This window comes from Sorex fumeus, unplaced genomic scaffold, assembly GCF_029834395.1.
Source record: "Sorex fumeus unplaced genomic scaffold, SorFum_2.1 ptg000033l, whole genome shotgun sequence".
NCBI classification, from domain to species: domain Eukaryota; kingdom Metazoa; phylum Chordata; class Mammalia; order Eulipotyphla; family Soricidae; genus Sorex; species Sorex fumeus.
This window is the reverse complement of record NW_026606090.1, coordinates 493,054-513,235: the sequence shown is the minus strand read 5'-3', so window position 1 is coordinate 513,235 and position 20,182 is coordinate 493,054. Positions and strand designations below refer to the sequence as shown.

At 45.2% G+C, this 20,182-nt stretch overlaps 1 protein-coding gene across 2 annotated transcripts in view; it reads right to left on the bottom strand.

Annotated features, from left to right (window-relative positions):
* PGGT1B (protein geranylgeranyltransferase type I subunit beta) overlaps positions 1 to 18,060 on the bottom strand; it is a 32,559-nt gene extending 14,499 nt beyond the window's left edge. Inside the window, exons 1-5 of one of the 2 annotated variants that reach the window (XM_056116795.1) lie at positions 17,905 to 18,060; positions 12,764 to 12,882; positions 6,929 to 6,996; positions 4,384 to 4,535; positions 2,316 to 2,448 (exon numbers count right to left, since the gene is read on the bottom strand). In XM_056116795.1, coding sequence (XP_055972770.1) covers positions 2,316 to 2,448; positions 4,384 to 4,535; positions 6,929 to 6,996; positions 12,764 to 12,882; positions 17,905 to 18,044 — 612 coding nt within the window. In that variant the 5' untranslated portion in view covers positions 18,045 to 18,060. Of the gene's footprint in view, positions 1 to 2,315; positions 2,449 to 4,383; positions 4,536 to 6,928; positions 6,997 to 12,759; positions 12,883 to 17,904 lie in introns of both variants that reach the window. The other variant, XM_056116796.1, reaches the window with a different exon arrangement.
* Positions 18,061 to 20,182: the final 2,122 nt, after the last annotated feature.

Here is a 20,182-nt window from a genome sequence, read left to right as displayed (position 1 = left end):
AATTACCCTAAAGTCTCTTTAATCCTTTTATCTAGGAAATAATCAAGCTGAACAGAGAAGCACTATTTCTATTTCTTCAGTTTACCTAATAGACTGAAAAGTAGAGCAAAAACGAATTCTTGCTGAGACTAAAATTTCCTTGCCCTTACTGTCACTGTCATTGTCCTCCGGTTGTTCATCGATTTGCTCGAGCGGGCATAGAAATGTCTCTATTGTGACACTTGTTACTGTGTTTGGCATATCATATACGTAATGAGGAGCTTGCCAGGCTTTGCCGTGTGGGCGAGATCTCTCTATAGCTTGCCGGGCTCTCTGGAAGGGGCGGAGGAATCGAATGCGAGTCGGCCAGGTCAGCCGTGTGCAAGGCAAACACCCTACCTGCTGCGCTATCGCTCTGATCCAAGTCAGGGCATTGCTCTTACTATTGCTGATAAAAAAATTAAATCGTATTGCGTGAAAGAGTTAACATTTCCCTCAAAATCAAACTTAGTTTTTTAAAAAAAAAATCCAGTGCAGATGTGTGGAAGTGGAAAGGGATTCTCATTCATTGCTGGTGGGAATGCTGACTGGTCCAGCCATTTTGGAAAACAACATGGAAATTCCTCAAAAAACTAGAAACTGAACTCCTATGTGACCCAGCAACACCACTTCTGAGACTATACCCTGGGGGCCCCAAAACAAAGTAGCATCTGCACTCCTATGTTCATTGCAGTACTATTCACCATAGCCAGAGTCTGGAAACAACCCGAGTACTCAAGAACAAAAAACAGGATAAAGAAACAACGGCACACCTACACAGTGGAGTATCTGGAGCTGTTAGGGGAAATGCAGTCATGAAATTTGCTTAGAAATACATGGACATGGAGAATATCATGCTGAGTGAAATGAGTCAAAAGGAGAGAGAGAGAGAGAGATATTGAATGACTGCACTCAATTGTGGGATATTAAAAAAAAATAGTATGAGAGTAACGTCCAAGGGCAGGAAAAACAGAGTCCAGAAGGACTGGTCAATGGCTGGAAGCTTGCCACAAGTGTGTAGTGGGGGCAGAGGGCAGTTAGGATAGAGAAGAGCCCAGGATGAGAATAATAGTTGGAAAGGATCACTCTGGACTAGAACTGAGTGTTGAAAGTAGGTAAAGGGATATACATGATAACCTTTCAGTATCTGTATCACAAACCATACTGCCCAGTGTGGTAGAGAGGAATGGGGAGAAAGCGGGGGGGGGGGGGGGGGGGGGGGGGAGGGAGGGAAGAAGGGGGAAGGAGGGAGGGAGAGAGGTAGAGAGGGGCGGGAGGGAGAAGAAAAGTGCCGCCCCAGAGGCAAGCGGGGGGGTGGGGGGGGGGGGGGTGGAGGGAACTGGAGGGAACCTGGGGACGCTGCTGGTGGGAAACAGACACTGGTGAAGGGATGGGTGCTGGAACACTGAATGATTGAAAACCCAACCATGAATAACTTTGTAACTGTGTATCTTACTGTGATTCAATTAAAATTTTTTAAATTAAAAATAGCATATTGAAAAAATAAAAATAAATTTAAAAAATACATGAAAGTATTAAGAAGACAAAGCGATCCAAAATTCTGATCTCAGTTCAATCTAGCTACATTTAAGTCAAAAAGTCACAAGCCAACAGACCAACGGTCTCAGGGAGGCTGCCATCCACCTGTCAGCAAAGACTTTCAACATTCGCCTTTCTGAGTATTTCTGGGGGTGCAGGGGTTGGGGCTACACCTTGCGATGCTCAGGACCTTCTCATGGTGCTGTGCTCAATCGCTCCTGGCGGGACTCAGGAGATCATTCGGGGTGTGGGATCAAGGCAGGCTGGCAGTGCTGCAAGGCAAGTACCCTACTCACTGCACTAGCTTTCTGGCCCCTTAAAGTTCAGATTTTTACTTCCTGTTTTTGCTTCCAGGAAAGATCATTCTCTTTCCAAAAGAAACACTGCTCCTTTAGATACAATCAGATTATGTGTCAAAGTCCATTTCAGCAAACCAACCTGCCCTTTCAACAGCATTTCCATGTTTGTTCTGATGTAAATCTTACTGCCCTTTTTTCTAAATTCTTGGTGAGGGCCAAAGTGGCAGTACAGCAGGTAGGGTGCTCGCCTCACACACAGCTGACTTGAGTTTGGTCCCGAGTCTACCAGGAGCGATCCCTTAGTGCCAGAAGCCCAGAGCACTGCTGGGCGGGCCCACGAAACAAAAAACAAAAAAGAACAATTAATTCTCGGTGAAAGAAACAAAGGATGCACTACACTGCAGGCTCCATATACCAGGAATAACAACCTAAAGCAGTTAATTTCTCAATGAAACTCACCATACTCCTTCTGATATAGCTGATGGCTTTCTTCATATCCATGCCAGACCAGTTGTTGAGCATGTAGCAAATACAGGAGGCACAGTACACGAATCGCATGTCATTTTCACTGCCTTCAGGGACTGCACAAAAACTGAGAGTAACAGAAGTAGGACTGGTTAGGAACACAGTACTATGTATGTGTGCCCTGCATAAGGAAGGGTTCGGCACGTGTACATCTTTACTTGGGGGAGGGCAATGGGGTCACGCCCGGAGAGCTTACTCCTGATTCTGCACTCAAGGGCCACTCCTCATAGTGCTGGGGGGAACTAGACGTGGTGCCAGGGGGTCGCCACATGCAAGGCAAACTCCTTAAATCCCTATAATAGCTCTGCTCCAGAAACACCTACTTCTTATCTTGACCCACACAAGAATCTATCACAATCTATCTATCAACATGTCTCTTTATTAAAAAAAAAAAACAAAAAAAAAAACAACATGCACCAATTGTGTTATTCAATAAAGAGCAGGTCTCTGAGCGTGAATAGTACAACACTCCCTGTCAATCTCCCTCTCCTCCAGTATGGCCCGATGCCCCACGGTTTCCCAGGGTTAGCTGTCCTGGCTTATGGCCAGAGACAGCAACTTGAAGATTACTGACAGTAAAATACAACAAATAAAAGCTGGGGCCTAGTGAGCATAAATGCGCAAGCCTGTGTCTTGCTATATATATATATATAGATAGATAGATAATCACTGGTCTACATATTGTTTTAATTCAATGTTTACATTTGTGATTATTGGCTTGAGAGGTTGGAGTCTCATATCTATTCCTTTATTTACAAATAAGAATAATATAGCAGTACATCGAGGCTATCCCAAAATATTCATTTTATGTCTAACTAATGTCAATTTATCTGATATGTCACCATTAATTTTTCCCTCTTCAAAACCAGTTATTCCAATCAGTGATGGGAAAATGGAACTTTAGTAGCTGGAACACGAAGCTGTTCTAACACAGCAGCATCTGACTGCAGTAATTTCCTTAGAGAGAATGTTTATTGCTTCAAAAATTAAAAAAAAAGAAAAAAAAATCTGGGGCCAGGGATAGTTGGAAGGGCTGGCTGTGGCTGGCACAGATCCCGAGGCTTGAGCCTGCTCCATGGGGGAGGCCCGCCCCAAACAACACTTCTACCTTAAAAATCTACTCTTTCGTTACAGATAGCAGAAAGCACCAGAAAGCAATTAGTTACTTTCCCTATTCTTTAAAAGTGTCACCGAAGGCGGCTGGAATAATAGCACAGCGGGTTAGGGCATTTGCCTTGCACGAGGCTGACCCGGGTTCGATTCCCAACATCCCACATGGCCCCCTGAGCAGCACTGCCAGGAGTAATTCCTGAGTGCAGAGCCAGGAGTAACCCTTGTGCATTGCCGGGTGTAATCCAAAAAGAAAAAAAAAAAGTGTCACTGAAGCCTACAATAGATTCTAACCATCAACATTTGCCCCTTTGTCCCCAAACCACACTCATTTCAGGAGTCAAAGTTCAAATAAAACAGATTACTTCAGAGACTTCCTCCTGTCCTCTTCCCCATCAAACGGTAAATGAATGGAGATGAAAATCCTGAAATCCAACTCTCTCTTTCTCTTTTTTTTTTTTTTTTGCTTTTTGGGTTACACCCAGCAATGCTCAGGGGTCACTGCTGGCTCTGCACTCCTGGCAGTGCTCAGGGACCATACTGGATGCCAGGCATCGAAGCCGGGTCTGCCATGTGCAAGGCAAACGCCCTTCCCGCTGTACTATCGCTCTGGTCCCAGCATCCAACTCTTTATTGATGGATCTACCGTCTCTGTTAAAAGAAAGAAACAAAAAAAAATTCTGGTTTTCTGTTTTCTTCAGTGGTGCCGGGGCTGAGGCACCAGGCCCTGCTGTTCACAGGTGAGGCGAGTCCCAACAGTTCAACCTGGGCTCCTTGCACACATTATGCGTTTCACATGCGTAGGCAGTGAACTCTGATTCTCCAAGGTCCGAGTACACCATCTCGACTGTCTGAGGGCAGTGCACGCTCCTTGGCAGGGGTCAGGCCGTACCTGCCGTCTTCCAGCTGCAGCGCCCGGAGGCCCGTCAGGCAGGCCTCTCTGTTCACACGGCTCAGGTCGTCTCCGAGGATGACCAGGCACGACAGGCCCGTGTAGGTCATGGCGATGTGGCCACTGTCGTACGGATGCGCCGTCCCGGGATTCTAGATTCAAAATCATTGTGTCCAGTCAGGAAATAAAATGGAAAGTTGCTCTGCTAAGTAAACTGATGCCAGGCTTCAGTCATCAGTAAAATGCCATGTCTCTGCTGATTTGCATGGGTATCGGTGGAGAAGAACCTCCGTCTCTGTCTCAACAGAAGGACGGTTACATGTACAGGCTATACAATTTCAATATTTACTATAAAGATCTTAAAGCTTTATGGAAAAAGTTCCGGTATTCAAATAGGTCAAAGTACTTGAACTTTCTGTAACCAACCACATCACTTATAAAATTTAAGTCTTAGAAAGTTAGGAAAAGCATGTGGCTTTAAACAAATGATTTTAAGATAGCAATCACCACTGAAGAATTACAAACTACAATCAAAAAATGGTAAGCTGAAAAAACTTATTATGCTTTTATATAGTTTAATGATTTGAGCTTAATAAACATTAGTGCTTGGTCTAGCAAGAAACAAAAATATTAAAAATGCAAAAAAAAAACCCAGGTTTTTATGAAGATGACTAGCAATAGAAAATTCTTATTTCCGCATGTGTCAGAAGTTTCACTAATGTGACTGTCTCAAAAGAAAGTAACTACAAATCATTATAAAAGGCCTTGCAAGCCTTCCCACCTCGCTGAGATCACAAGTTGCCCCCCACGAGCGGCTCTCTGGCACAGCCATGGACCCAGAGGCACACAAACCAATCTCGGAACTATGCAGCTTTTGGCAGAAATCCCTCCAGACTTAATTAGTAAAATATTCGAAATCCAAAAATCGCGCAGCCACAATCTTCATAAGCAGCAATAGAAAACATATTATTTTACAATGCCTTTTCAGCAGATTTGATTGTTGGGGGAAAATTTTAAATAAAAATGGTGCATCTTTTTTTGAAATAATTAATGTAATCAAAGTAGAGAGAGAGTTAAGTGAAAATCATCTGCCTCATAGGCATGGGGAGGGGTGGGATGGGGGGTATATTTGGGTTCTTGGTGGTGGAAAATATGCACTGGTGAAGGGATGGGTATTTGATCATTGTATGACTGAGTCTTAAACCTGAAAGCTTTGTAACGTCTCACAGTGATTCAATAAATAAATTAAAAAAAAAAAAGGCCTTGCAAGGTATAAACGTGACTCCTTATAAGAAATAGTCAAGTGGCTGGAGCAATAGCACAGCAGGTAGCGTATTTTCCTTGCACACGGCCAACCCAGGTTCGATTCTCAGCATCCCATATGGTCCCTCGAGCACCACCAGGAGTGATTGAGTGTATGAACCAGGAGTAACTCCTGTGCATTGCCGGGGTATGACCCAAAAATGCAAAAAAAAAAAAAAAAAAAAGAAACAGTCAAGACTCAAAGAACTGGCAGTGGCACAGATAAAAATCTGAATTTAAGAACTGATGAGAGGGGTAAGTAGCTCAGTGGTAGAGTGTTTGCTCTGCAGGTGTGAGGCTGTCGGTTTGATCCCTGGCACTGCACAAAAAAGTGAAATAGATAAGTAACAACTAATTCATTAAGGAACAGAGAGAGCATTGCCTCTAATGCAGTCAACCCAGGTTTGATCCCCCACACATGAGCCCTGCAGACCCACCAGGAGTGACCCTAAGTGCAGCTGGGAGTAGTGACCCCGCTTCTGCTACCCCCAAGAAAAACACTTAAAAACCCTCAAAAGAAGAACCCCCTCAACCCAACTATTTAGAGGGCAGGGCACTAGCTTAGGGGTTAGACAGGTCTTGCAGCCAGAGGTGCCCCCAGAGGGCACATCACCTCCGCAGTACCCACTCACCCTACCCGGCTGATGAGATTCTTGGGGAGTGACGCCCTTCCTGTCCCTCACCCTGAGCACTGATGGGAGTAGCCCCCAAACAACTGTTTATTATGTGACAGAGCTATATGCCACAATATACAAAGCCACAAGTTTTTATAATTACTGTCAAATAACTGATCTTATTTTAAAAAGCTGACTTCCTGGAAAAACAAAACATTCTACATTATACTAATTTTGGGTTTTGATTTTGTTTCCATATTTGTTTTATAGTCTTCTGAACTTCTGGGTCAGTGGGTGCCATTCAAGGGGTTGCTCCTGGCATTACCTGAGGAAGCTCGAGAAGACATTCAATGTGTGGGAATGGGCCTGGGGCTTCTGCACGCAGGGCATATGCACTTGGTCCTCACATACATGTGTGTAGGGAATACTCAGTGCTGCTAAATTTCTACCGATGTAACGTTTGTGAGCAGTGTATTCTTCCAAGTCGGGAGGGTATGGATTTCCCGAAAGGAGCTGCAGCGCGTGAGACACACCCTCGGGAGACATTTACTGCATCGAGGAGTCCTGTTTTCTCAGCTCCCCCGCCCCCGCCTCACTTTCCACTTTCCTCCTGACTCAAGAGAACTCACCTTTGATGGATTGAATGGGATACCCAGGTAGGAAGAACCTCGGAAACCACAGCGATTTAGATTTGATCCTACAAAAAAAGACACGTGCTTATTTAAAATGTACCCTTCCTTGGGTACCGATTCTAAGCCAGTTCAATTACACAGACGGTCAGGAAAAGTACACTTTGGTATCAAAGCTCTGCTACACTCCATTTTCCTGCTAATTTGAGTGTTCACTATCTGCCAGAATTGCAAGGTACTTTGTGGGACTGTCCTTATTTTTAATTCCCACCCCAGGGCCAGAGAGATAGGACAGTGGGTAGCGCTCTTCCCGTACATGTGGCTGGCCCGGGTTGACTCCCTGGCACCACACATGGTCCTCGAGCCCCGCCAGGAGTGATCCCTGCGCACCACCACCAGAAAAAAAACAAAGAAATTCCAAACCAGAGACAAAAATCATCATTTCCTACCACATAGTAAAATTTATTTCTCAGCCTACCACTTTTCCTATGTGACTATGTTTCATGTCACCAACATATTCAGCCCCCATTGTATAGAATAGAGAGTTGAGGGTCAGAGGTTATAGTGACATGTTCCATGTAAATCAACAGAAAAGGACCTACAATCCTAACTTTCTACTGTCCTTTTACTCCAACTCAAGGGCTTCTTTATAGGGAATCAGTGACAGAAATGACACACTATTCTAGTATTAGACAAAACTTTGTTCTGAGCTCAAGAACTCACATAGCTTTAAAATACTTAGAAAGCCCTTCGACCTCAAAGACTCAAAATATATTCAGTCACAAATACACTTTCTAAAGTATACTATTTTTAAAAAATTTTTTATTTATTCATTTATTTTTTATCTCTTTTTTATTAGTGAAACACCATGAGGTACAGTTATAGACTTATAAATTTTTGTGCTTGGGTTTCAGTTATACAATGATCAAGTACCCATCCCTCCACCAGTGCCCATCCTCCCCTACCACGGGCCCTAGCATCCCTCCCACCCCCCATCCCCCCCGTCCCACCCTGCCGCTGTGGCAGGGCATTCCCCCTTGTTCTCTCTCTCTTCTTTTGGGTACTGTGTTTTGCAAGAGAGGCATTGAGTGGCAATCATGTTTGGTCTATAGACTACTTTTAGCATGTCTCTCCCACCCTGGGAGGGTCTTCACAACACCCTTTATTTGGTGCTCTCTTCTCTATCTGAGCTTCCTTTTCACCTAGCACATGTGGCTGGCCTTCAAGTCATGGAGCAAAATTCCTGGTACTAATCTCAGCCATTCCTGGGTGTTAGTCTCCCGTTTTGTTGCTTTATGTTCCCCAGATGAATGCAATCTTTCTGTGTCTATCCCGCTCTTTCTGACTCATTTCGCTTAACATGATACTTTCCATGTAATACCACTTGCATGTAAATTTCATGACTTCATCTTTTATAACAGCTACGTAGTACTCCATTGTGTAAGTGTACCAAAGTTTCTTTAACCAGTCATCTGTTCACGGGCACTCAGGTTTTTTCCAGATTCTGGCTATTGTAAAGAGTGCTGCAATGAACAAACAATTGCAGATGTCACTTCGACTATACCTTTTTGCCTCTCTGGGATATATTCCCAGGAGTGCTATAGCTGGGTCAAATGGGAGATCAAATTCTAATTTTTTGAGAATCGTCCATACTGTTTTCCAAAAGGGTTGGACAGGCCGGCATTCCCACCAGCAGTGAAGGAGGGTCCCTTTCTTGCCACATCCGCGCCAGCACCTGTTGCTTTTGTTCTTGTGGATGTGGGCCAGTCTCTGTGGTGTGAAATGATATCTCATTGTTGTTTTGATCTGCATCTCTCTGATGATTAGTGATGTAGAGCATTTTCTCATGTGCCTTTTTGCCATTTGGATTTCTTCTTTGCGAAAGTTTCTGTTCATTTCCTCGCCCCATTTTTTGATAGGGTTGGGTGATTTCTTCTTGTGTAGTTTAACCAGTACCTTGTATATCCTTGATATCAACCCCTTGTCGGATGCGTATTTGGTGAATATTCTTTCCCATTCTGTAGGCTGTCTTTGTATTTTGGTCACTGTTTCTTTTGAGGTGCAGAAGCTTCTTAGTTTAAGATAGTCCCATTTGTCTATCTCTGTTTTCACTTGCTCGGCCAGTGGCGTGACATCTTTGAAGATACCATTAACTTCAATATCATGGAGAGTTTTGCCAACTTTGTCTTCAATAAACATTATGGATTCCGGTCTGATGTTGAGGTCATAAATCCATTTCGATCTTACTTTTGTGCATGGCGTTAGGCAGAGATCTGAGCCCACTTTTTTGCTGTAGCCGTCCAGTTTTGCCAGCACAATTTATTAAAGAGGCTTTCCCTGCTCCATTTCACTTTCTTGCCCCCTTATCGAAGATTAGATGACTATATGTTTGGGAGGAGATGTCAGTATATTCAACTCTGTTCCACTGGTCTGCAGCTCTGCCTTTGTTCCAGTACCATGCTGTTTTATTACTGCTTTGTAGTAGAGCTTGAAGTTAGGTAGGTTGATTCCTCCCATTTTTAAAGTATACTATTTTTCAAGATTTCAACAAATATAAACTAAGACCTTAAGGAAATAGTTGCATGGGTGCAAAGGGAGCCTTCATGCAGAGCTGGTGGGGGTGCAGACTAGGCCGCCACGGAAATGGTACAGAGACGTCCACACAAGCGAGAAACGGAGCTACCATAGGGGCAGCAATCCTGCTTTCATCTGTGTATCCAAAGTAGTGGCACCACTATTTTCAAGAGGTGTCTACACTCTCCTGCTCTCTAGTAACATGCCTCTCCACATGCCCCTGTACATGTCAACACACAACACATATTGCATCCCCGCACACATTCCTGTTTCTGCTTTTTCTCCATTTCCTCCTATCTACCCAGTTTCACTTTCTGAGGCAACTGGCTTTTTCTGATATGTATCTCTTCCAAAGGAGCACCATCCACCTGAAATATAAATCAGGCACCCTGCACTGGGAGTGGGGGATAGGGGAGAGAGAAAGAGAGAGAGAGAGAGAGAGAGACAGACAGACAGACACAAAATTCACTAGTAATTTGCAGCAGGATGCTGGATTAAGCCCGTGAACCCTCGTTGGCGGTTACTAGATGGCGCCATCTAGTGTCCCTACTGGGCAACAACAAAACAAAGCGTGACCCAGTGGAACAATAGAACCAAAGGTATTGTTGGGGAAAAAACTGACACCTCTTGGCCTGGAAAAACAGCAAATAAAAAGAAAATAAACACTCTGTGACTGCTACTGAGTCACAATCAAGAACCATTGCTTTGGTGAGTGTATCCACAGCACCCTAGTCCCAGGAAGTCCAACTACTCTGTTCTGTAACATGGAATATGTGAGAGGGTGTAGTACATGTCGCGTGTTGACAAATACAGGGGCACACGGAGAGGGGCGTGTGATTAGAGAACAGAGTGGGTGTTTGTATCAATGCATTAAGCTGCCAACTACAAAGGGGAAAACCCCTCTTTGTGTGCCTACACATGGAAGGCAATTAGGAACCCCATATGTCCCCAGAGCCCTGCTAGGCATGATCCCTGAGCACAGAGCCAGGAATCATCCCTGAGTACAGCAGAGTGTGGGCCAAAACAAAACAAAGAAAAAATTAGTTTAATGCAATTAGCAAGAAGCAAGTCAGGAACATCGTCTTCAAGAGGTAAAAATGGCTATTTGTGACTAGAGAAACCCTGAGATTTCCTAGGAAGAGGAGGCAACATCTACAACTAATTTAGGATCGATATTAAAGCCCAGAAATTTTCTGAATTTCAAAAATTAATTCTGGAACCATACCTGGCGCAATTCAAGAAAAGTGAGGTGGGAAACTTTCATAGACACAGATGTTGTAATAGTGTTTCCCCGCCGATGACGGGACCTCAGAACTCAGAACAGTGACCTGATTGGGAAAAGGTCTAGACACAGGGGCATACTTTATTTCACTACATAATCATCACTGTCTGTAAGCAATACCAGCACAACTGAAGAACAAAGCTTCACACGAAGGCCATGTCCCCACTTTTAGGGGATATGGAGTAAGGAAAAGAGTGAAATCTGTCAGCAACTGTAGGAATTCCTCTGCAAAAAAGCCTGGCTCTACAATGCTTTCAAAGCAGGTGTTTTTAAAAAAAAAAAAAAAAATCCCAGCGGGAGGAACTGAAGCCAGAGAAGGTGCTCATTCTCCCAGGAGAGTACCCTGGGCCCTGCTGCTCGAGCATTGTCAAACCCTGCAGCTTTTAGCAGAAAATGCGTCTGGATCCCGCAGTAAGTTACCATCGTTGGTCCACCCCAGGGGGGAAAGGGTGCTGTCCCTTTGCCTGCTCCCCCTAGGTGGCTCAGTGGCTTAATGGCCATGATCCCAGAGACTCAGAAACAAATCTTGAAACCCAATGGCTTTTGGCAGAAATGCATCCAGTCCCTGCAGGTTACCAGCGCTGGGCCACCCCAGGTGGGAATAGGTTTTGTGCCCTGGTCTGTTCCCCCTGGCAGCCTGGTGGCCGTCATCCTCCAGAGGCCACTGGACAGTCAGGTTTGGGTCCGAAGTGACGAGACAAGGGGGCCTCACAGGATGGGGGTGGAGCCAGCCCTTTCCTCCCCACCCAAACGAGATGCCGAGTCACCGCCCACAAACAGCCTCTCTGACTCCTATCAAGCTGCTTAACGGCCATGATCCAAGAGACTCAGGAAGAAATCTCAGAACACAGCAGGTTTTGGCAAGAAATCCCTCCAGATTTAATTGTTAAAATTTCGGAATTTTGAAATTATGCGGCCACTACTGCAGCCACGCGACATCATATGTTATTCACAACCAGCAATAGAAAACAAATTGTCTACTGTTGCCTTTTCGGCAGATCTGAGTGTTGGGGTAAAATCCCAAATAATAATGGTGGGTCTGGTGTCAAAATATTGAATGTGATCAAAGTAGAGAGAGAGAGTAATGTGGAAATCATCTGCCCAACAGGTAGGGGGAGGGTGTGGGAAGGGGGTATACTGGGGTTTTTGGTGGTGGAGAATGGGCACTGGTGAACGGACGGGTGTTTCATATGTATGACCAAGACTTAAACCCAAAAGCTTTGTGACTGCTCTCATGGTGATTCAATAAATAAAATTATAAAAAATGAAAAAAAAAAGGTGGAGTTCATGCACAATTCAATCAGCCTAATCAGTGGCTGAATAAATAGTAGTACTCCTACATTAAAAAAAAAAAACATGAAAGAAATGCAGAGCTGGAGATGGAGCTCAAGGTTACATTCTGAGTTTTCTTTCAGGCACAGCGGAAAAAGTGAAAAAGAGAAAAAGATGGGCTCCTGAGCAGACCAGGGAGTTTGCCCAGAGGCAGAGCACTTGCCTGTGAAGGTCCTAGGAGACATCTAAGCTCGCCCAGATCTTCCCCATCCCCAAGGAAAGCAATGCAAATGGAACAAAGGAAATGAAGAGCACTTCGAAAGGAAACTTTCTGATGGCAGGGTGTCTCACCAGAAAGGCATGAAGAATGATTAGGAATGAAAAACAGGAATGAAAGCTACAAGACTAAGCTAATGTGAATGCCAAACATGATTCACCAACAAATAACCAACGAGGGCAGTCACAGAACAGCATGATGCCACCACTGAGAGTCTCCAGTTAATTCCAGACAATGCAAAATTGTTCTCTCAAGAGAGGAAAGACTACACACGCTAAAGGAAAGAAACAGGAGAAACGCGTTACAAAGGGAAACACAGAAAAATAAAATACATTAATAGTTTATGGATAAACAGGATTTGCTAACGGAGCACATGCCATGCCAGGTACATCTAGTCACACAAAAAATAAAATGCGAAAAACTCACTCACTGTCTTCTGTGGGAAGGACCTGGAGGGAGTAAATCCACTCGATTATATCATCTTTGTTCACCACCTCTAAGGAATCCAGCATATCCAGCCCAGAGAGAGCGAAAAAGGCAATTGTCAACCTGAAAGAAAAAAAAAATGTCAGATTCCACTTTAACCATTGGAATCTTTTTTTGGCCAATAAAATAATAAATCATAAGCCCTTTCTGACTTAAAACTAACTCAATACTCCCACCCTGCAGAAATCAATAAAACTGATTTTTAAAATTTAGTCAGATCAAAGCTTTGCTTCAATTTTAAAGTAAGCGACATGTAGGAGTAAAGAAATCAATCCTACTCATTTGAACCACACATAGATTTATTGAGGTTCGTGTATCAGCAACCTGTTTAATTCAAAAGAAGAATTAGATATCTCTAATAAGCATAAATAAAGTTCAATGCCAGAAAATACTAAAAATCACAACCTTCATTGATTTTGTATCCCATGTTTAGCGCTTAATAAATGTTAAAATAAATCAGTCTTTAATTAAACTCCTACACAGCCATGATCTAGAGACACATACATGAATCTCGGACCCGAGCAGCTTGCTATAGAGATCTCTCCAGACCCTAATTATTAAAATTTTAGAATTCCTAGAGTGTTCAGCCGCAAGAGCTATCCATAGCAATTATCCATAACATTGTATCCTATCCATAATAAGCAATACCAAAAAAAAAAAAAACTGTCTAGCACTGCCTTTTCAGCAGGTTTGAGTGGTGGTGGAACTGGGGTCAAAATAATGAATGTAATCATAGTAGAGAGAGAGAGAGAGTATTGTGGAAATTGTTGCCAGACAGGCAGGGGAAGAGTTGGGATGGTAGGGATACTGGGGATTTTGGTGGTGAAAAATATGCACTGGTGAAGGGATGGGTGACTGATCATTGTATGACCAAAACTCAAACATGAAAGCTTTGTAACTGTATCTCACAGTGCACTGTAGCACTGTCCCCCATTGTTCATTGATTTGCTCGAGCAAGCGGGCACCAGTAACATCTCCATTGTGAGACTTGTTACTGTTTTTGGCATATCGAATACATCACGGGTAGCCTCCCAGGTTTTGCCATGTATGCGAATATTCTCAGTAGCTTGCCAGGCTCTCCGAGAGGGGCAGAGGAATCGAACCCGGGTCGGCCGAGTGCAAGGTAAAAGCCCTACGCACTGTGCTATCGCTCCAGCCCATCTCACAATGACTCATTAATAAAGAAAAAAAATCATCTTTATCCAACTGTTTACTAGGTCTACCATGTAGAAAAGACTATGTTTCTCATATTATTTCAATTTAGTTCTAACTACTCACTGAGGTTCACTTATATGGAGGTGATTTATCTGGATAAAAAGCAATTTAAATTATGGGTAGAGGAACCTTTTTTTTGGGTAAGAATCTTAGCTCATTTTCTGAAGCTTTGTTGGCCAATTTTAGCTGCTACGTCAACTGGGCAGATTACCTAGTCTCCTCAAAGACCTCCTCCATGTACTTATCTGCAAATCATTATTACCCCACAGACACTGTGCTTACCAAAGAGAAGCTACTGCTACTGTCTTTTCCCAGAGTGGAAGAGGCAGGAGGAACACCCACTTTACAATTCAAGGACAGAGACATTACAGCCCCTTTCTTCAGGTCACTGATTGGCAAGATTTTATATATTAGGAAACCACCTTTATGCAAAACAAAGTATTTCAGAATGGGGAAACTACCTAACAGCAGCCAAGTTCGGAAAACACTGCTACTGTTGGGAAATATGATTCATATGCCAGTGCATGTATTAGCTACCTGAGTTAGTAAACGAAGTTTAAACTGAGTTAACTAGGCAGGATGGGACGGAGGGGATGGGGGGTGGGGGGGATGCTGGGACCCATGGTGATGGATGACGGGCACTGGTGGAGGGATGGGCACTTGATCATTGTATAACTGAAACCCAAGCACAAAATTTGTAAGCCTATAACTGTACCTCATGGTGTTTCACTAATAAAAAAAAGAAAAAAAATAAAAATAAAAAATAAATAAACTGAGTTAACTAATGACTGACAATACCGTATCCAACCTTCCTGGGGAGCTATAAAGGTTTTCATTTTTAGTTGTAGTCTAAAATGAGAAGACTCGTGGTCAGATAAAATCAAGCACCCAATCTGTACAATAAGGCCCTAGAGTAGGGGAAAGCCAAAGGAAGACAGAGCCACGTGGAGAACAGCATGGAGGGCTCAAGCTGGAAAAATCAGACTGCCCTACTACTAAGAAAAGTTGAAGGGTGGTATTCTAAGTTAAAAGAACTCATGGTACATTCTCAGCTGAGACCTCAGGCCTCCCCCACAAAACACAGAGAAATTTTGTCCTGCAAGCCTTTGAGAGAAATCACAGAAGATTTTAGGTGACTGCATGGGCTCCCTCCCTAGAGAGGAATCTGCAAAGCAATCTTACTATTCACGCTCCCAAAAGCAGACTCCTTATTCTTTCTCCCAAAAGAAAAAGTTATTTTCCACTTTATTTGTTCTCCCTAGAGTTGGAGTCTGTAGCCTGAAAAAAAAAAAAGTAAATAAACTGAGTCTCCCACGTCTCCTAGCACTCCAAATAAGTAATACACTGGGCAGCACAACAGTACAGCGGGTAGAGCGCTGGCCTTGCATGCAGTAAATCTGGGTTAGATCCCCCGCACCACATAGGGTCCCCCTGAGTCCAGCCAGGTAGAAGCCCTGAGTACCACCTGCCAAAACAAAACCGAACACCTTCTGTAATGTTCTGACCAGGGTGACTTCTTGCAGTCAGCCTTCTTTAAGCCCTGACTCTGAGTCACTGTACCCACAGTCACTACACAAAACCAACTCAAAAGGTGGTTTAGAGAACAGCAGCAGCAGCAGCATCCCACATGAGGTTATTCCAATGCAGCACCTGAGACTCCATGGGTGGTCAAAACCTAACGCTAGAGTCTGTAGCTGAATGCCCCCCCCTCCCCACACACACACACAGGGGCCCGGGGGAAAGCCACTAAAGCAGGAGACCTCGGGACATCCCAGGTGTTTGTATTTTTCTGAGTACCACCTCTATGTCACTGAGCATTGGAGTACCCGCAACATCACACTTGGAGGAGCGCACTGTTAAGACTAATATACTGGTCATAGGAAGAGTAACATGGAGAAAAGAAGATACAAGAAGGTGGAATGTTTTGTAAAACAAAAACTAATTGTTGAAACCCTTCTGGAACTCTTCTATAAACACAGCAACAGAAAAGCCAGTAGTTTTTCCTCAATAAAAATAACTATCCTAATTTCCATTAACGAAATACAAATGGTAACAATATCATTTCATTTTCATTTCATTTCATTTCATCATCCTGTTATTCGTCGATTGCCTCGAGCAGGCCCCAGTAACGTCTCTTTCATCCTTGCCCTGAGATTATATTCAAGGCTATTTAGGAGAATGAGACCCATCATTGTTACTGGTATTTGGCATATTTGGTACGCCACGGGGAGTTTGCCAGACTCTACCCTGTGGGCAGGCTACATTCAATAGCCTGCAAGTTTGTCCAAAGTAGGAATAAGACAATAAGATGTCATAAAAAAACAATATCGCATAACCAAAATGAAAACTTCAAACTATTCATTAAAAATACTATTAACTTGGGGCTGGGGCGATAGCACACCGGGTAGGGCGTTTGCCTTGCAGGAGGACGACCCGGGGTCAATTTCCAGCATCCCATATGTTTCTCTGAGCACCGCCAGGAGTAATTTCTGAGTGCAGAGCCAGGAGTAACCCCTGAGTATCGCGGGATGTGACCCAAAAAGAAAAAAAAAAAGGCAAAAAAAAAAAAAGGCAAGAAAAAAAAAGGAAACAACAAAAAGTTGGTTTGGGTTTATTTTGTTTGGGGGGCCACCCCTGGTGGTGCTCTGGGCTTACTCTTGGCTCTGAGAATCAGGGGTTCCTCCTGGTGATGATGTGGGACCCTATGGGGTGCAAGGGACAGAACTTGAGTTTGCTCTGCGCAAGGCAAGCATCCAATGGTCTGCACAATCTCAGTCCCACAACCCAAGCTTTCATGTCACTTGAGTTAACTCCTGTCCTTTTGCAGAAGTCAACATGAAATAAAAACGACATGAAACACACTTAAAACTTCAAAGTCAGTATTAGACGGAAAAAAAACCCCAACAAAACCAAGGTGGAACTGTGGGGGAGAAGGTGGAAAAAAGACGGGGGTGGGGGGGGGCATTAGTGCAAACTCAGAGAACTATCAATTTCAGTTAGATTTCATTTCTAATTCATTCTCATTTAAAAGCTGCCGCCAGCCAGCCCTCGTGTTACCTAGTAAATGAAAGAGAAGAGACGTGCTGCCGGCTCCTTTTTACAATGTTTGGGGGAAGAATCAGACAGAGCTGAGACAGATTCATTGTTGGGGGGGGGGGGGGGGATCAGGGAAGATTTCTTTTCTACACTTTGGGATTAATGATCAGGGCAGGGGTGAATGGGGAAGGATTTTTTTTCTCTAGACTTTGGGATTAAGCATCAGAGGTGACTGGGGAAGGATTTTCTCTAGATTTTGGGATTAAGCTGGTTTTTATAGTCTCTGGGTCTTGGCCGTTGATGGGATTACACGGCGCCAGGGGGCCAGTTGGTGGGTGTGACCCCCGCCTACTGGAGTTTGGAGGATCTGGGTGGAGGATGCCCGGCCGTGCGATTAAGCATCAAGGCAGGGGGGATTGGAGAAGGATTTCTCTCTAGACTTTGGGATTACGCGTCAGGGCGGGGGGAAGATTGGGGAAGGGTTTTCTCTACACTTTGGAATTACGCGTCAGGGCTCCCTAAATCCCCACCGACCCAGGACCAAGCCCCGGGCGGATCACTCCCCCGGGAACTCCGGTCCCGCCCCCCGGGTCCCCCCTCGCGCCGACTCGCCCCTTCTCCCCGCGACGCTTCCGGCCAAGTTCGTTCCGCCGCGGGTGGGTGCCCGGTCGGTGGGCGGGGCGGGGTCAGCCCCGCTCGGAGAGGGAGGGCGAGGGAAGCGCGGGTCGGCCGCGAGGCACGGCTGGGGGTCCCCAGAGCCCCCCGGACCCCAGCCCGCCCGCCGCGCCTCCCCGCGGCCCTGGCCCGGACCCCCGCCGCCAGCCACCAGGTTACCTGCTGGTCTCGAGCGACGAGTAGCGCTCGGGCAGCACCTGCAGGCAGCGCTGGAAGAAGCGCACGTGCCGGTCCCGCAGAAAATCCAGCCGCTCCCCGTCGCCGCCGCCCGCCGCCTGCTCGTCCTCGGCCGCCGCCATGATGCTGCGGAAGCGGCGGCGGCCGCGACCCGGAAGCAGTTGGCGCGCGGCGGGGCGGGGCGGGGCGGGGTGGGGTGGGGCGGGGCCCGCCGAGGGGCTGCCGCGGCCGGCTCCTCCCCGAGGGTTTGCAGACACCTGCGGGCCCACCCGGGCACTGCAACCCCCCAGCCGCCCGCTCCCGCGGGGGAGGATACGCGGCGCCCAGCCGAATGCAGAATGTCGCTCTCTGGAAGAACGCGAGGACCGATGGGTGTGGGGGCATCGCTCAGTTTGCAAGGACGCCGGTTTATAGTGACTGGGTAGGACGACCCGTTTACTACGGAGTGAAGCGAACTGTAATTTATTTTGTAATTTATTAACAAGCCCCGGCCCCTGCCAGACCCTCGGGCTACTCCGGCCTCTGCCTGCGCTCAGGGATCAGGTGCTCTGGGGACCTTATGCGGTGCCGGGGGTCGAAGGCTTATTAACGTAATATTCGCGCAACGCAAGTGCAAACATTCATTATCCTCTCTAGAATACCAGGAGTCACTTTAATATACATATACATATATACATATGTATATGGGCTGGAGCAATAGCACAGCGGGAGGGGCGTTTGCCTTGCACATGGCCCACCAGGTTGGATTCCTCCGCCCCTCTCAGGGAGCCTGGCAAGCTACGACAGTATCATGCCCGCATGGCAGAGCCTGGCAAGCTCCCCATGGCTTATTGATATGCCAAAAACAGTAACAAGTCCCACAGTGGAGACGTTACTGGTGCCCACTCGAGCAAATCGATGAACAACTGGAGGACAGTGCTACAGTGTTACATATATGTGTGTGTATATATATATATATATAATATATATAATTATATATATTTGAGCTTGCAAAGAAAAGCTGGTGTAATCTGGGTCATCACCATAGATTAAAAATGTCAGATTTTATACTTGCCAAGAAATTGACATATATATATAATGTACCCCCCCCCAACACCACAAGTGATCCCAGGTATGTCCTCCTTCCCCAAAGTAAGTTTTTAAAAGTTTTTAAAATTGCAACAGCAGATCAACTTATTCTCCAACTTAGCATACGCTAAAAATCGCTGTTTTTCAAAAAGAGGAATTTTAGGTTATTTTAGCCCTTGAAATGTTTCTAAGGAAAAGTCACCCATGAATCAGGTTTTTTGTTTTTGTTTTTGTTTTTTTCTTTTTTGGGCCACACCCAGCGATGCTCAGGGGTTACTACTGGTTCTGCACTCAGGAATTACTCCTTTTGGTGCTTGGGGGACCATATGGGATGCCAGGGACCGAACCCCGGTTGGCCATGTGCAAGGCAAATGTCTTACCCGCTGTACTATCTATCCGGCCCCATGAATTGGTTTAAAGGAGGTTTGTGGGGTTTTTTTGAATCAGCTAAAAGAAATTTGCATGCAATTTTGCTAGTTTTTCTAAAAGATACGTATTTTTTTAAAAACGTGCTGTGTATGGCTCTGCAGAATACGAGCCTTGCAAGGGTGGAACCCTGAGCTCCAACCCCAGCGAGGCTGTGCTCCCTGCCTCACTTGCCTCACTAGTCTGTATGGGCTGGAGTTACATTTCCTCAACATCTCCCTCCTTTATTAGTGCTGTGTGAGCTGGAATTAGTTCCTGTCAATCTAATGTCAACACCTAGTAACTATTCACAGGTATTCCTCTATGTCCTTAAAAGACACATACAGAGTAGCAGTCATTTCTTGGTTTGGCTTTGCAGTTTTATGTGTGTGAATATGGAGACGTGTACCCAGGACCTCACATGTGCTGAGCTTCTAAGCTAAATCCTGGCTCCATTTCCATCAGTTTTTAAACAGCAGCCCCCCTTTTCTAGGCCACACCTGGCAGTGCTCAGGGCTTACACTTGCCTCTGTGCTCACAGATCACTCCTGGCAGGTTCAGGAGACCATCAAGCCCAGGTCGACACATGCAAGGCAAACACCCTGCCAGCTGTACTATGATTCCAACTCCTAGTCCAGCAATTTTGAAACACTTAAAATGCTGCCAAGGTATATTTTGCATTCTAAAGCTAGCCAATGTTTCAAAAAAGAGAATTTTAATATTCAGAGGCAAACAAGCAGTAAAGAAAACCATCAGCCAGGAAGACATGAAAGACACAAGATTTTAT